The sequence below is a fragment of the Cucurbita maxima genome, unplaced genomic scaffold, assembly GCF_002738345.1.
Source record: "Cucurbita maxima cultivar Rimu unplaced genomic scaffold, Cmax_1.0 Cma_Scf00020, whole genome shotgun sequence".
Taxonomy (NCBI): domain Eukaryota; kingdom Viridiplantae; phylum Streptophyta; class Magnoliopsida; order Cucurbitales; family Cucurbitaceae; genus Cucurbita; species Cucurbita maxima.
Genome location: NW_019272036.1, coordinates 3,316,903 through 3,334,341, shown reverse-complemented (window position 1 = coordinate 3,334,341; position 17,439 = coordinate 3,316,903). Strand labels below are relative to the sequence as shown.

General features: G+C 38.2%; 2 protein-coding genes and 1 non-coding gene across 3 annotated transcripts; 1 reads left to right on the top strand and 2 right to left on the bottom strand.

Annotated features, from left to right (window-relative positions):
* Positions 1–1,411: 1,411 nt before the first annotated feature.
* On the bottom strand, positions 1,412–6,625 carry LOC111494642 (U2 small nuclear ribonucleoprotein B'' 2). Its single transcript, XM_023144617.1, has 10 exons — positions 6,281–6,625; positions 5,360–5,422; positions 5,091–5,172; positions 4,923–4,997; positions 4,656–4,698; positions 4,463–4,508; positions 3,977–4,077; positions 2,287–2,356; positions 1,770–1,852; positions 1,412–1,693 (listed from the first exon to the last, which is right to left on the bottom strand). The coding sequence occupies exons 1-10, from the start codon at positions 6,473–6,475 to the stop codon at positions 1,663–1,665; spliced, it is 789 nt and encodes a 262-aa protein (XP_023000385.1). The 5' UTR covers positions 6,476–6,625; the 3' UTR covers positions 1,412–1,662.
* Positions 6,626–7,393: 768 nt separating this feature from the next.
* Positions 7,394–8,181, bottom strand: LOC111494658 (PRA1 family protein F3-like). Its single transcript, XM_023144631.1, has one exon. The coding sequence runs from the start codon at positions 8,032–8,034 to the stop codon at positions 7,459–7,461; it is 576 nt and encodes a 191-aa protein (XP_023000399.1). The 5' UTR covers positions 8,035–8,181; the 3' UTR covers positions 7,394–7,458.
* Positions 8,182–10,447: 2,266 nt separating this feature from the next.
* On the top strand, positions 10,448–10,519 carry TRNAT-UGU. Its single transcript has one exon. It is a non-coding gene; the product is annotated as a tRNA-Thr (tRNA).
* The last annotated feature ends 6,920 nt before the right edge of the window (positions 10,520–17,439 follow it).

The window sequence follows — 17,439 nt, the reverse complement described above, 5'->3', positions numbered from 1 at the left end:
AAAAAAAAAAAAAAAGTTTGTTAAAAGCGTGTGTCATACCTTATCATTCCTATAAAGCCTATAAAGCCAATGTCCAGCCATTCTTGCTGCAGAATGTCCCATACTAGAGACGTTTATCTTTAGTAGACAAGGAATTTATGGATGATAAAATGATGATTTACCAGAAATTGTGATTTGGGCAATAAGCAAAGATGAAAAACACAAAATGTTCATTGTCAAAGGCGATGCTTATGTTAAAGCCAACTCCAAACGAACGTATCGATCTAAGCTAGTTTCTAATAGACATCTATGAGAAATGGGTATAAGAGAAGGCGCATGAGGAAGGAGAGTGACAATCGATTGTACGGATTGAATCTAGTTCGTTACGGGAGGCCATGGGTAGACATATTAGAAAGGAAGGGAGATGAGGGCTTAGGATGGCAGGTTTTTGCTTCATGTATAAGTTAGGTGGTAGTTTAGATGGAGAGGAAGATCTTAAATTCTTCCCTTGACTTCTTGGTTCAAGAACTCCCTCGTATCAATGTCCTCTACGCCAAAAACTGCCCCTAATAGATGATGCAGGAACAACTACGAAGTTGGTGACAAATCCCCTCATGAGGAAATAAACAGCCTTCCAAATCCTAGTAAAATCAATATTCTAGAGCAGAATTTCGCATCAACACGAAAGTTTGTGACATGACTTGATTTGTTGACAACAATAATAAAAAAGAACCCAAAAAAAAAAAAAAAAAAACGAAACTGTCCCAAGATCACTAGGAAAATTTCCATACAAATTAAGCGGTTAGGAGAATGATGAGAGCCAAGTAAAGAGTGATTTTCCTTTAATCGACTATCGATTCCTTTTTTTATGGTACCCGAGAACAAATCCAATGGAGACGGGGTTATGACAAGTATCTTAGTTGAACAATATGTTGATGATTGTTGGGATGGAGTCCCACATTGGTTAATCTAGGTAATGATCATGAATTTATAAGAAAAGAATACATCTCCACTAAAACGAGGCCTTTCGGGGAAGCCCAAAACAAAACCATGAGAGCAGAACTTATGTTCAAAGTGGACAATATCATACCATCGTAGAAGTCGTGATTCCTAACCCAACACTAAATAACTATTTACTTAGAAAAAAGCACCGGTAAGAAAACAAGTAGGTACTACAGGAGTTCTAAAAAATTTCTTCCAATTGAGAAATTCTCAAATCCTTTGTAATATTGGATGGATTAAGAAGTGAGGTGAACACAAAGCTAATGATGAGTTTTAAGTCCCAGTCCATGCAATGGTTGTTTCCTCTCTTCAATCTTTTTTGACTAAGAAAGCTAAAGTCAGCTCCTGGCTCCTGGTTCAGCTTAGAAAGCTTCTCCAAACACTTACACCATGAGATAACCTACCTACTCCATAGCAACAGCCTTCATCAAACTAAAAATCCAAAAACGAAACGACTTCCAATACGTAACGATACTTAACTATGTGCTTCTAGTTAAACTGTGAATGAACTTATCAGTTTACATAATTGATAATCATTATTTAGGGAGGGATACCAGACTGATGAATGCCATAAAACTTCAGAGCAGCAGCAAATGAGTGGGCCATAACCACAAGCAAGCATTCCTCGCAGCAAATCCATCAGCCTTTTTGCATCATATTAGACTGATCAGTGCTTTTCAACTAAGACTTCCTCATTTTAGACCGAGCGTACCTAATAAAAGAAATGAATCAGTCATAATATACTTAGGCCATTAATAAAGATTCAGATGTAATTTATATAGAAATACTCTATATGCATGCCCCCGCGGTCTGATGATGGTAGCATGCTGCCCTGAAGCTCCTCCATAACCTTGCTAGCTTGTTCAATTTCCTGGAATAAGAAAATCGAGTAAAAAGAAGTCATATTCAAAATGTACTTCATCACTCTTTAAGCATAGCAGAAGGCCTACTACTTCCGTGTTCATTTTAAATTGAAATCTGAGAATGCTCAAAGTTTCTCATTTGAATATTTAGAACAGCAGAGATTTCTACTAGAACAGGCTCCTCCATCAAAGATCATGCTCTGAAAGTGTAATGTTCTTATAAAGAAAAAATATATATATTTAAAGCAAGATTTGTCCTCAATGCGCAGTGCAGTAGATTGGATAATAGTAAAACAACAAAAAACTAAAAATCTAAAACAAAACCATTTCAACTTCAAATTCTTAAGGATTATAAAAAATACTATGTTCAATGAAGAATTAAAGCAAGGAACAAGTAGAGCATAATATAATTTCAACAATTCCCTGACGCAATTTTCCATACCTCAAAATCAGCAAATGCAACCGGCATTCCACTTTTAGCACGCAATTTGAGCACGTTGAATCCAGGATATCTGGCATCATAAGAATGTCACCATACAGCTCTCATAAAGAATAATAATTGTTCGGTTCATTTTGAGTATTCCAATGGCGCAACAAAACTCTTACCAACATAGCATTTATCGTGGTATCTTTGATAAATTTGGCAATCAACCTAATGAACTTATAAAATATCTACAGTCTGAGACATCATAATGATGTAGAGCACTAGGGTATCTTAGATGCAGTTGGCAGCATACATTATATAAGGTATGACGGATAAACGTTCTCAAGAAATTAAGGTTCAAACAATTTTAAATACAATTTTAACGGGATTAACTAATGTGATATGTCAACGCCTCATTGAAACAAGAAATTGTTAGGTATCTGGGAAGCTTTATGTCACCATACAAGAGGGTTGTTTCTCTCACAAATATGCTCTAAATTCTCGAGATAAAAGGATGCCTCACTCTCTCAGAGCACGTTCCTCCATCTTGTTGGATGATAAAAGTCCCACATTGGCTAATTTAGGGAATGATCATGGGTTTATAAATAAAGAATACTCTCCCCATTGGTATGAGGCCTTTTGGGGAAGCCCAAAGCAAAGCCATGAGAGCTTATACTCAAAGTGGACAATATCATACCATTGTGGAGAGTTGTGTTCGTCTAACATGGTATCAGAGTCATGCCCTAAACTTAGTCGTGCCAATAGATTGGTAAATCCTCAAATGTCGAACAAAGGAATCCAAAAGAAAAGGAGTCAAGCCTCCTCGAAGGCAATAAAAAATGACTAAGATTCCAAAGGAGTCGAGCATCGATTAAGGGGAGGTGTGCTTTGTTCAAGGGGAGGTGTTGGATGATGAAAGTCCCACATCGGCTAATTTAAGGAATGATCATGGGTTTATAAACAAAGAATACTCTCTCCATTGGTGTGAGGCCTTTTGGGGAAGCCCAAAGCAAAGCCATGAGAGCTTATGCTCAAAGTGGACAATATCATACCATTGTGGAGAGTCGTGTTCGTCTAACATGGTATTAGAGCAATGAGCAGAGCCCACGTCGACCTTTTATCTAATAAATGCATCCATTCCAAAAGTCGGGGTTTGTTGCACGTATTAGCTCTAGAATTACTACGGCTATCCGAGTAGCAAATGTCGAACAAAAGACTCCAAAAGAAAAGGAGTCAACCCTCCTCGAAGGCATAGTAAAAAATGACAAGACTCCAAAGGAGTCGAGCCTCGATAAGGGGAGGCGTACTTTGTTCAAGGGGAGGTGTTGGATGATGAAAGTCCCACATCGGCTAATTTAGGGAATGATCATGGGTTTATATACAAAGAATACTCTCTCCATTGGTATGAGGCCTTTTGGGGAAGCCCAAAGCAGAGCCATGAGAGCTTATGCTCAAAGTGGACAATATCATACCATTGTGAAGAGTCGTGTTCGTCTAACACATCTAACAACTTTCTCACAATTTTTTTTAACCCTTTCTAGTATAAACATGTACAATAGGTGGACTAACATCATTCTTCCTAGCATTAACGTTCACAAAAGGAGGCCTAACAGAAACAAAGCAGTAAAGGAGACAATATCATGGCACTTAATTTCATCACAATTCTCACTAAAGGTAGTTAAAGAACAATTGAGCGAGTATAACTCACTTGGACAAAACTTCCTTCAGTTCATCTTCATTGCAGTTTGGACCAAGATTTGCGATGAACAAAGTGGAGCATGGCCCACCATCATTCTTTTCATGATGCTCCTGCAGCAATCAAAAATCAAATAAAGCAAACCATATTGAATCGCATGGCTAAACTCTAATAAAGCTATCACTCACTGGAAAGGAATATGTTTACTTTTCACAACTTTCAAATTAGCATCAAACGATTTTCTGCAGAATGTTCATCATCACCTTATTCAATCGTGGGCAAACAATATAATTCAAAAACATAATTTTCCAAACCTGGTCTATTCAAAACTTGAAAAATACTAATCTGCATGATGAATTGGCATAAAGTAAACAGATGCAGACCACATAAGACTAACAGCTACACCAGAAGTATTTACTTCGACGTTGTAATACAAAGATGAGATTGCATTCTTTTACATTTGTTCTTAATCCTAATAATAGAGATAGAATGACATACATATGGAGCAGATAGAGGATTACCAGGAGCCACCACAGCCTCGTTGCTGCATTGTTAAGACGGGAACAAAAATCTCAACCTCAAGGCAAAAAGTTTACAAGATTTAATACAAAAGCTTTATATCCTAGTGATGCTATATTCTCTAATATTATATTTGAGAGTAATCAAACTTTTGTTTAATGCTTTTTCCAACCTTTGTTCGGTTTTCTTTGATGGTTCATCCGGTTCACTGCCTCCTGAATATATAACGGAACATCAAATATGCACGTAAGCCCCACAATTAAGATTGTGTGGCAGTGTATCAAATGAAATTAGACTACATAAGGAGCAAACAAATTGGAAGCAAAAAGATAACAAAAATCTGCATAATGAATCTTGGTAAAGTACATTTCAAACACGTAGGAGAGAAAAATATGATACAAGAAAACAATGTTAAATGTTAGAGATAAAAGCATTTCACCATCCTCGCTTGATGTTTCCTGGGCATTGGAGTCACTTTTTTTCCTTTTATCTATCACAACATATGCTCCACCGCCTGTACAGATCAACATTGAATCCGATCACAACAAAAGATTACCTTAGCATAGTAACTAGACTTAACAGGAAAACCATATTTTGAAGCTCTCACCTGGCTTATGTTTTCTCCTAGAGTTTGACCTAGCGAGTTCAATATGCAGAACTGATCCACTTTGTGGGTCAAATTTGACTCCCTGGTATAGCACCAACCATTATGTTTCAACATTAAAATTTCACAATACTGATCAAATTCCTAATAACATAACTTGCTGGAGAAATAGAATGCAACATGCAAAAGAAAAATAAACAAATTCTACTCAGCTCAACAACTGACGAGAAATCAAACGCATGCATGAAACTGTCTATAGAACACAATCTTACATTTAATGCATGAAGCGCTGTCACGGCTGATTGGTGATTGTAAAAGGTGGCGAACGCCACAACCTGTGAAAGCAAAAGGACCTATTAGAAACCGTAACCAATTTGGTATATAATATATCAAAGCTTGCAAGAATGGAAAAAGAACCGATCTCCTATTTAATAACAATGCTAACCATGAACCTCGATTGTATTGTCCAGCTTTTGGTTTCCCCCAAAAAGCCTTATTCCTGTTCCTTGATTATAAACCTACGATCTTCCTCTTCATTAGCCAAGGTAGGATTGCTCTTCTCAATAATCCAACAATCCTCCCCTCCAACAAAGTACACTATAGAACCTCCCCTGAGGTCTCCTTTTCTGGAGCCCTCGAACAAAGTACACCATTTGTTCAACACTTGAATCACCTTTGACTACACTTTCGAGGCTCATAGTTTCTTTGTTCAACACTTGAGACTTTTATTAGCATGCCTAATTTAAGGGCATGACTCTGATACCATGTTAGAAATCATAAACCTCATTCTGGAATAGTGTTCCTTAATTATAAACCTGTGATCTTCTTCTTAATTAACCAATGTAGGACTGCTCCTGTCAATAATCCTCAACAAGTAGTAAACAAGGGAGGAAAATTAGCATTCCTGGTCAGACAAGTAAACTCAGATGATGCTTAAAACCCCCCAATCAATCTGTATCCTTGCAGTATCCAAATTCAAGACGATAGAAAACTGCTAAAATCACAAATTAAAAGCTACCCTCAAAAGCATCCTCTCGCGCATTTTCAAACAACACAATAATTAAACTCAAACCTAAAAATTTCCCCCTCGTTTTCTTCAATCCTATATTTTCCGCTTCCTATTCCTCGCTAACAATAGCTTTCTTCGGCCACAATGGAAAAAATGGGAAGAGAAAAGGACACGAAACGAAAACCTGGTTGCCGCGCCCAGTGTACTTGAGCTGGCACGAATCGAAGCCCGGCCGACGACGGAAAAGGTTATGAATCTCGCGAGCCTTGACGTCGTCGGGGAGGCCGGAGATGAAGAGCGTGTTGATGTTGTTCCGGTCACTGTAGTTCGAGTCTGGTTGATGATAGAGATAGTAAGGATCATAAGTCTGGTGAGCCATCGTCGAACAACCGGTGGAATTCACGGCGAAATCGATGTAAATTTGGCCGGAATTAACTCCGAGCACGGCGGAGTGAGAAAGTGAGTAAAAAAATCCCTCTTTAGTGTGTTTATGTTTCGGTCCAATTTTAAAATTTTCATACAACACTTAACCTTCCAAATCCTCTCTTTCATCATAACTCATTATCTATTCAATATATACTTTTTTTTTTTTGGTTAAATTTTAAATTTTTAGTTTAATTCATTTCTCAACTTTAATTTGTTAATAAGTTTAAAGAAAGTGATCTATTAATTTTAAATTTTTCAATAAGTTTTTTTCAAAAAAAAAATTAATTTAATAAGTTTAATATAATTTTTTTTTTATGTTGGGTCAAATAAATTTCTAAATTTAATATTTTATATCTAATATATTGCTGATATATTCTAACATTTTTTCTAATTCAAAATATAAATTAAAAGTTTAGAAAAATATTTTATATTTTTAATGTTTAATCTCTCCGTCCACATAAAATTAAAATTAAAAAAATATTTTTTAAAATTAAAAAATAAAAACTCATTCTTTTAAAGTAAAACCCAAATTGGAATAATTTGTTAAGCTATGCTCTAACTCAAGTTAAGGTCAAAGAAAGTCGAATTAAAAAATTGAATCAATTATCTAATTTTTAAATTAAATGGGAAGAAATTAATAAAATAATAATTCGTGGGGTTGATGGGCAATAATTGAGTTATTTTTCTAAAATTATTTTAGTGCCCAAAAGCCCTAAATTGAGAAATTCGAGAGCATAAATTTGGTGGTTCCTTTCTAGGAAAATCCGAATCCCCAATTCTGCGTGAATAGTAAGAAGATTCAAGATCTTCGAATCCTCTGTTGGTTAATTGATGGCGCAATAAATGATCGAACGCAATCAAAACAAGAAAATCGAAGAATAAACACAGCATTAACTTGCAAATGATCAATGAAATCGAATTAAACATTACAATGATTTAGAAGGAAGTTGAAGAACCAGGAGCATTGGAGCCGACGGTGAAGACTGCAGTAGCTTCTTCGTCCAAGAACAGATCATCCGTCTTCCTCACAGCGGAGTGAATCAGCACAAGCACAGCACCGATCAGAATCGAAAGCAGGATATTGAGCGTTGCGTTGGTCAGAAACAAGAACGCGAGCGTGAGCACCGCGAGCACAGCCAAAACTACTCGATCGGCAATCAGACGGCCGAAGAAGAAGAGAGGCTCATCGCGTAGGAAATACAGGAACAACCAAACGGCAAGCATGGCGGCGAGGACGATGAGGGAGATCGGATGCCACAAGAGGCTCAAGAGCAGGATTATGAGAACAATGATGGCGTAATTCATACGGAAGTAAGCTAGGTTGTTCTTGATACGAGAGAAGGCCTCGTGGAAGTTGAAGGGAAGATTGAAGGAGTGGAAATCGAACATGAGCCTCCATGGAACGCGAGTGGCGAGGCCGGCTTTGAGGCGCTGTTTGGCGCGGGAGACGAATTCGAGATCGGAGGAAGTTCCAGAGGGGGCGGTGGTAGGGATGGTGCCGTAGGAGGCCATCGAAGCGGCGGAGATTTCCGACGATCTGGAGAGGAGATTTTGGAGAAGAAGGCCGTGGAACTTGTGAGCGCGACGGAGGAATGAAAGGCTTCGTCGGTGGTTTATTTGACTTTTATTTGGGTATCAATTGGAATTAGAATAAAATGACGTGTCCGATTACGGGCAATGAATAATAAAATAATAATAATAATAATAATAATAATAAAGAAGGTTAAAAAGCAATAAATTAATAAAAATACGTGTTTAATTTTTAATTTTTCAATAACATCCTTAAACTTTTAAAAAATTCTTAATAATAATAATGAAAGGAGAATAGATAACATTCCTCAAATTAGTTAACGGTTAAGTTTTCCTACTTATGAGTTATTTCAATGACTAGCTGACCTTTCCATGGTCTCTAAGACTCACAACATAAGCACGAAAAATTGTTCAATGAATGTGGTATCCTACTAGGGTCCTACTCTCATAATCGACCTGAGACTCGCTAGAAAAACCATGGCAAAACTAGGGTCTACACAACCTCACATGAGCTACGGGAGCATGCCTAAATGTGGTCATCTTGACATCAACACATATTCTCTAAGTCTCTCAGGTTAATAACAATATTTCATCGTCATGGTCGCATCCCTACCGAAGTAAAGTCCAGAAGCTTTTAACACAGTTCCTTCAACCAACTTTTTACTTAACTACCTTCATGTGACAACTGTTGTACTGACGCTCCTCTTGGTCTTGCTACAACTATATTATTCTATGATTTTTACATCTAGTTCGATGCTCCTTTATGAGTGAATGTTGGTGTTGAAATTTCTTATGAAATTTTCCACCTTAAGCATGAGACGATGGCTCAAAGAATGCATGTGTGCTAACGTCAAGAAGCACTTCCATGAGCATCGCTTGCCTCTCATGCTCAGTCCTCTCAAAGCACTTCCACATTCGTGTTTCATTGATGGGTAAAACTCCTCCCACTCAAGGAGTTTGACTCCAACTCCCAAAGTTATTCTAATTTTGACTCACAGTTGCTCTGTCCAATCTAGCACTCGTTACACACTTAAGAAATTTTCAATTAACCTTCGAGTTCATTTCTCTGGCTGTCTTGTTCGACAGCTTTTCATACATATTTGACGTTGTCTTTAACAGATCCAATACTGTCTTCTCCTTGACAATGTTGAATGACACGTTTTTGGACAGCAACAATTAGATCAACCTTAGAGCCTATCAATCCTTGAGCTTCTATTATGTTTCTAGACAACATCAACTGGATCAACCCTAGAACTTATCAATCTTTAAGCTTCCACTATGTTGGACAACATCAATTGGATTAACCTTAGAGCCTCTCGATCCTTGAGCTTCCACTGCGTTTCTAGATAGTGTCAACTAGATCAACTCTAAAGCCTACCCATCCTTGAGCTTCTACTACATTTCTAGACAATCAACAGGATCAACCCTACCCTACCAATACTTGAGCATTTACTGCTTTTCTTGACAGCATCAACTAGGTCAACCCAAAAGCCTACCGATCCTTGAGTTTCCACTATGTTTCTAAATAGCGTCAACTAGATCATCCCTAGAATTTAACGATCCTTGAGGAATTCTCACCATTACAACTCTACACAAGTGACCATCTCTTCCCAGACAAGGTCTTCCAGAAACTGGTTCAACCTGCTTATCCATCAAACTTTTCGATCTCGATCTTTGAATTTTTCATCTTCATGGATCATGGTGAATCTTTTCTAGATTTAATACCATTTTTTAGATCGCACAACTCACACATTCGATCCCAATAAAGAACATGAAAAACATAAAGAACATAAGAGAAAAGATGTAAGGAGAAATATACATGGAGACATCAGATGGAAAACTCCATGATAGCTAGGGTTTATCTATAGATGACTTCAAGTAGTTACAGATAAGAAAATCCATCTTAAGAAAAACTAAATAGGAGAATAGATAATATTCTATCTTAGAAACTATACACAAGAATGGATAAAATTCCTTAAATTACTTAACTATTAGGTTTTATTAATTCTTAATAAACTTAACTCATGAGTAAACATCAAGCTACAAGTGTCCCTGACTTCTAATATTGAAGCATTCTACGGCCTTGAGGGGTTGATCATGGATTTATAAGTAAGAAATACATCTCCATTGGATTGATATTAGGCATTCTATGGAGACTAAAAGAAAAGTCATGAGAGCTTATGCTTAAAGTCGACAATTTTATACTATTGTAGAAACCCCATCGCTCAGTGGTAGAGAGTTAGTCTTGTAAACTAAAGGTTAGTAGTTATTAAGTGGTTGATCGTGGGTTTATAAATATGTAATACATCTTTATTGGTGCAAGGCTTTCTGGAAAACTAAAAGCAAGATCATGAGAGCTTGTGTTCAAAGTGGATAATATCATATCATTGTAGAAGCCCTTATAGCTTAGTGGTAGAGCGTTAGTCTTGTAAACTAAAAGTTTGTAATTCAATCCTATGTGGGGGCAAAAACATAGGGAGTTGAGAACATAATATCATAAGATGGAATGGAGTGTATACCATTGTAGAAGCCCTTATAGCTCAGTGGTAGAGCGTTATTCTTGTAAACTAAGGGTGCATACCATTGTAGAAGCCTTTATATCACAGTGGTAGAGCGTCAATCTAGGCCTTTATGCTCGAAGTAGTAAGGAAAACATTTCCATTAGTAGGCGGCATTTTGGGGAGACTGAAAGCAAAGCCATGAGAGCTTATGGTTAAAGTGAATAATATTATATCATTGTAGAGCCCTTATAGCTTGGTGATAGAGCGTTAGTTGGGTATCACAATCCACTCTTGTGGCAACGTGCGACACTTGTTCTAATCCAGCGAACAAGTCAACCGTGAGAATTTTGTGAGACAATGTCGGCGTATGATGGAGCCTCGAGTCACGTTTGCGAGAAATGTTTTAGATAATGTGAGTGAGGAAATACATTTGAAAATGAAGAAAGCAACGTTATATGGCTTTAAGCAAAAAAAGAAACATCACAGCTTAAATAGCATAAAAGAATTGACAACTAGTTGTATCTCTTTAGAGTACTTTTTGGAGTCATTTTAACTATGACGGGGTAGACATGACATAAAATGGTAAAGGTCTATCTAAGATGAAAGCATGTAAAGGGAGTTTGGAACAAGCATGCAGCCATAGACAACACGTCTTGGATAAGAATGACCAGGACATCCAACATGCGACCATAGACAACACGCCTTGAACAAGCATGACTGTGACATTGGGTAGCCTCATGCATTCATGCGAGAATCGATTAGGTTTAACCACTCCACATTCTCTCATCATCATACCCCTACAACTCGACTTTTCTTACACATAGCAGTTAGAGCCGTTACAAAGAAAAATAATTTTATAGTTTTAAAACAAATGAAAAATATGCAAAAATGGTCATCTATTAAAATCTTGTACGGGTACCTCTTTAAAAAGGTTGAAGACATGCAACGAAAAAAAATGTTCAAACAACATAAGAAATTAAAATCAAACGATAACCGACTACCTAATTCCTATAAACTAGGTGTTCACAACTATAGTTTAAATCAACGACCAAAAGTGAGAAAACGTCTATCAATAAAAAGAAATTTCAATAAAAACATAAAGTCCTTGAGTCGCCTCATGACGGACTTCTCCACCCTACTCATCGCCTTCGTGCCACAGCGTCGCCTGAAAATCGTTTAAAAAACAAAGTGAGTATTAAAATACTCAGTAAGGAACTCCCCTATTGGGGTCAAATACATAAATCATCACACGAATATCAAACAAAATCGAGAGACCTTAGTGGTTAATTACACGAAACACACAGCCTGTAATTATTACCACATGAAAATCGACATCCTCCTAGACCTTAGTGGTTAATTACACGAAACACACTGCCTGTAATTATTACCACATGAAAATCAACATCCTCCTAGACCTTAGTGGTTAATTACACGAAACACACAGCCTATAATTATTACCACATGAAAATCGACATCCTCCTTTACTCCTTAAAATTGTTATCAATGGCTGGTTACCCGAAACACACCGCATGTAACCTTGGCCTTGATTACCATTTTCTGAAATCACTCGAAGAGTGACTATTAGTGGCTAGTTACCTGAAACACACAACTTGTAACCATTACCACAAGAAAATCAACATCCCTCCTTACTGCCTTAAAATGATTATGGAAGGTTGGTTACCCGAGACACATAGCGTGTAACCCTTACCTTGAAAATCATTTTCTGCAATCACCCTAAAGAGTGACTATCAGTGGCTAGTTACCCGAAACACATAGGGTGTAACTATTATCACAAACACAACATGCATGCATTAGATCCCAAAACATTTGATTTCATGGACAAACATACCTTATGTCATACAACTCACAATGTTTATCAATCATCAAATATTGTCATGCATACAACAGGTCTCATAATGTTTGTTTGCATGATCGAAACACTACACAACCATACAATGAAAACAAAACATTTAATTTAAATAGGAAAATCTCTTACTTGGAGAGCTGTTTTCCTAGCCTTTCCTAATCGATAACGGTTCCATTCCCACTCAAACCGAGCCTTCTTCCTACGTAGTGGTTGATTCTAATCCTAACTATCCCGAGAAGAAACCGCGTAGTACCTTAGTTGCGTTTACTCCTCTAAATGTCGGTTCCAGCGACGGCGGTGGCGTTCACTTATGGCGGCCATGTGAGTGATGGGCGACAGTTGTCTGATGTGCAAAGGAGCGCGGGGTGATGTGGGCAATAGTCGATGGCGGGATGATGTATACGTTGGGTGGCGGCAGCTTAAGGAAGAAGATGATAAAGAAAAAAGGGAGGGCAGCCGCTTAAGGTTTGTGAGTGGCTCACTTGGCTCAGGCTTCTTGTAAAAAATGAGGTTGGCAGCTGGCTAAGGGTTTGGCTAAATAGCTTAACCGTACAATTTATTTATTTTATTATTATTTTGAATTGGGCCTTGTGCTCAGAACTTGGGTCTTACAATACTCCCCAAAGGGAACTTCACTTAAATGCACAAGGTCTACGCTCCCTCCCTTTATCTTGAGCCTTTAGCTTGGAAGAGCTCAAGCTAGTTGATCATCATTTCTTCTTTCCGTTCTCAAGTGGCTTCTTCTAGCCGGTGATTTCGTCATAATACCTTGACAAACGCGATCTCTCGACTACGCAAGGTCTTCACTTCTCTAGCCACAATTTGCACTGGTTCTTCCTCATAGTTCAAACTCTTATCCAATTGCAGGAGTTTTAAATCTATCACATGCGATGGATCTGCTATGTATAGTTGCAGCATCGATACATGGAACACATTGTGGACTCCTAAAAGCACAGGTGGTAGAGCCAATCGGTAAGCTACTTGTCCCACTCGCTCCAAGATCTGAAATGGTCCAATGAAGCGTGGGCTTAACTTTCCTTTGCTCCCATACCTAAGAATGCCCTTCATGTGGGCCACCTTAAGGAATACTTTGTGTCCCATTGAAAATTCCAAATCCCTTCATCTCACATTAGCACACTCTTTTGCCTGCTTTGGGTCGTATGCATTCTAGTCGTTATTTTTTGAATAGCCTCATTAGTTGCTTGCACTAAGTTAGGGCTTAACAACTTGTGTTTCCATACTTCATCCCAACACACTGGAGATAATTGTTGTTATAAGAGAACTCTATGAGATGCAAGTGTGTGTCCCAGCTGCTTGCAAAGTCTAGCATACAGGCTCGTAGCATGTCCTTCAGAACTTGGTTTAAGCGTTCAATTTGCCCATGCGTCTGTGGGTGAAATGTTGTACGAAACTCTAGTCGTGTACCTCGATGACGTTAATATAACACATGCGGAAGCAATTTGGATCTTAGGCACTTTTAGAACATCAATTATAGTAAATAACTAACATGTTCATAAGTATTAAAACTTAATGAATTTGAATACTGACTTTTTATAGTTCAAATTTCTTTTTTCTCACGAACCAATTTCGAACCACCACTAGTGTCTTCTCCACTATCCTCTAGCCTTAGAATGGGATTGTGGAATCCAGTGAGTGACTAAACTTGGGAGTGATTTAGTATATATGAAGAGAGAGCTTGTGAGAATTTTCTCAAGGTCTTTTTTAAGGAAGAAACCTTCCATGTACCATGATCACTCTATTTAAAGAGTCATGTTTGCATGTTCATGCAAATTTGAGATCACCAAATTTTGACACTCAAAATTCCACTCAAATTTGTGGGGTTTATTTGGCAGCATGCAAGTTTGGTTAAACCAAATTTTGACACCTCAAAATTCCACTAACATGGATTTAAGTCAACATTTTGACTTTCTTCATTTTAATTCAACAATTAATTTGAATAATTAATTGCAAATTAAAGTAACATTAAATGATTAATTAAACTATTTAATTAATATTTAGTATTAATTCAAATGTCAATCTCAATCAATTCCGACACATAATTGATTAAGATATTTAAATCTTATTTAAATATCTCAAATTCTCTCTTTTTGTTTAATTCGTAAATAAAACAAAAATGCAGTTAAATATATCGTATATATGTAGCGCATATTCCATAATTTGAATTCGAACACTTCGAACTCACTCGTCACAATGTTCTATGGTTTAGTCCGATATGAGCTAGCAGAGGGACCTAATGGACCTATAGATCATGGGCTTCAACGATCCAAGATTAACTAGTTAAACTCATTAACCTTGTTAACCAACATTCGTTAACTACTGGGACACTCCACTATAGCCTAGTAGTTGCACTCCCCTCAATATAGATATATTTCTGTCCATTTGATATAATCATGATTAGTAAGTTGATCCTTCACAGGTTGTTCGTAACTAGGGCTGGGTCAATTAGCCGTTTTACCCCTGAAGTTACTTTTTGTTCCTTATGTCCCACTGATTCTCTTATGAACAATTGGTTTGTGGTCCAACCAGTAAACCAAATCCCTCTCAGGCCAATGAGTGAATGGGGCCCTTGTTCAAGACCTGGAGTAAGTACTTAAGGGAACTACCTCTCTTCTATCCCTAAAAGTGGGTAGGAGCGAATTTCATCTTGCACCCCACGTCCCCAGTTATTCACCCAGTCTTACCTCTGAAATGGGAGGCCTATTGAGTGGCGAACTCGAGCCACTCTCACCTATGCAAATCTAAGGATAATTCTAAATGAACAGGAGTTCATGGTTAGCTCAGGATTAAGATCGAGTTACCTAGGTCATCGAATCAAAAGAAAATCAGTCTCAACAGTAAATGACATTATAAAGAGAGAGTGATTTTCTTCATGGTTCGATCTTATGCAATACTCATTGCATAGTATGCCCCCACTCACATGTCTTCACATGTACAATTTAGTGATCACATTGTTTATATCATCTACAAAAGTGAGCCGCATTCATAGTGTTCCCAGAATAAGGTACTCAGCCTTATCCTTATACTATAGATCATTTTGACTATATATTTGAACTTGATCCACTTTTATGTCTCTACATATAGTTCAAGTAATCATACTATAGCCAGAGTGTTCTTAGTTTATTGGATTTAGATTAATGATCGTAAAGTTCACTTTATTCAATAACAATCTTTACTGAATAAATATCAATAATAACTTTATTGAAAATAGAATATGTTTTTGTTTACAAACTATGAGTTTTAGGACATAAAACCCAACATACCTAATGTTTGCTGAAGCCTTTTCCAAAACTTTGATGTGAAACGGGGATCCTTGTCTGACACAATGAATATTGGTACTCCATGCAGTCTTACTACTTCCTTTAAGTACAACTGAGCTCATTTATCCACAGAATAGGTGGACTTCCCTGAAAAAAGTGAGCTGACTTTGTGAGCCTGTCAACCACAACCCATATAACTGTGTACCCTCTCACCGTCCTGGGTAATCCACGATAAAATCCATGGCGATGTTTTCCCGCTTCCATTCAAGTATGCTAAGTGGTTGTAATAGTCTCGCTGGTTTCTACCTTGTTGCTTGACTTGTTGGCAAACTAGACACTTGCTCACAAACTCGGCTACATCACGTTTTATATTCCCCACCAATAATGTCGTTTCAAATCCTTATACATCTTGGTACTGTCAGGATGTAGGGCGAATGGTGAGTAGTGAGCCTCGGTTAGGATCTCTAACTTTAGTTCTTCATCAGTTGGAACACACAACCGCCCATGGTACATGAGTCCCCCATCAGCTGTCAATGAGAACTCCTCTATTTGATTGGCGTCTATTAATTGTCTTTTTCGTCCAATTCTGGATCCACATGTTGTCAATCAATAAGACGTTGCCTCAAGGTTAGTTTTACTGTCAGCTGCGTCAATTGAGCTACGACTTCCCCCATGGGCACAGCTACACCGGTGCGTTCCAAATCTTGTTAGATAGCTTTATGCGAGGTGATTAGAGCAAACGTGTGTGCTGACTTTCGGCTCAACGCATCAGCTACCACATTCGCCTTCCCATTTGATAGAATATCTCCACATCATAGTCTTTGACCAACTCTAATCTCCTACGTTGTCTCATGTTTAACTCCTAAGTAAAGAAGTATTTATGAGTATCTCCACGTCATAAGCAATAACCTTCCCTTGATGCATGAGGACACAACCTAACCCCTTTTTTGAAGCATCACTGTATACAACAAAGCCCCTATTTCCTGACAGCACAGTAAGTATCTGGGCTATCACCAGCCTCTTTTGAGTTCTCGAAAACTATCCTCGCAATGATCATTCCAGGTGAACGAATCTCTCTTCTTGGTCAACTCAGTGTGGGGGGGGGGGGGGGGGGGGGGGGGGGGGGGGGGGGGGGGGGGGGGGGGGGGGGGGGGGGGGGGGGGGGGGGGGGGGGGGGGGGGGGGGGGGGGTGGCGATCTTGAAGAAATCCTGCACAAACCACTGATAATACCCTGCTAACCAAGAAAACTTCGTACTTCAGTCACAGTGGTCGGACGAGGCCATTTCGTCACTACTTCAATCTTTGTTGGATTTACGGTGATCCCCATTCGTGACACCACATGTCCAAGGAATCCTACCTTTTCTAACTAGAACTCGCACTTTGAGAACTTTACATAGAACTTGTTCGTCCTCGAAGTGGTCAACACCTTCTTGAGTTGTTCCTCGTATTGCTCACTTGTCTTGGAATACACCAGGATATCATCGATGAACACGATCACGAAGTTGTCTAGGAATTCTCTGAACACTTTGTTCATTAGCCCCATAAATTTGGTGGAGCGTTAGTCAAACCAAACGACATTACCCTAAACTCATAATGTTCATACCTTGTGCGAAAGATTGTTTTTGAGATATCACTCTCTTTAATACTCAACTGATGGTAGCCTGATCGTAAGTCGATCTTTGAAAACATAACTGCTTTGCAACTGATCGAATAGGTTGTCGATCCGAGGTAAAGGGTATT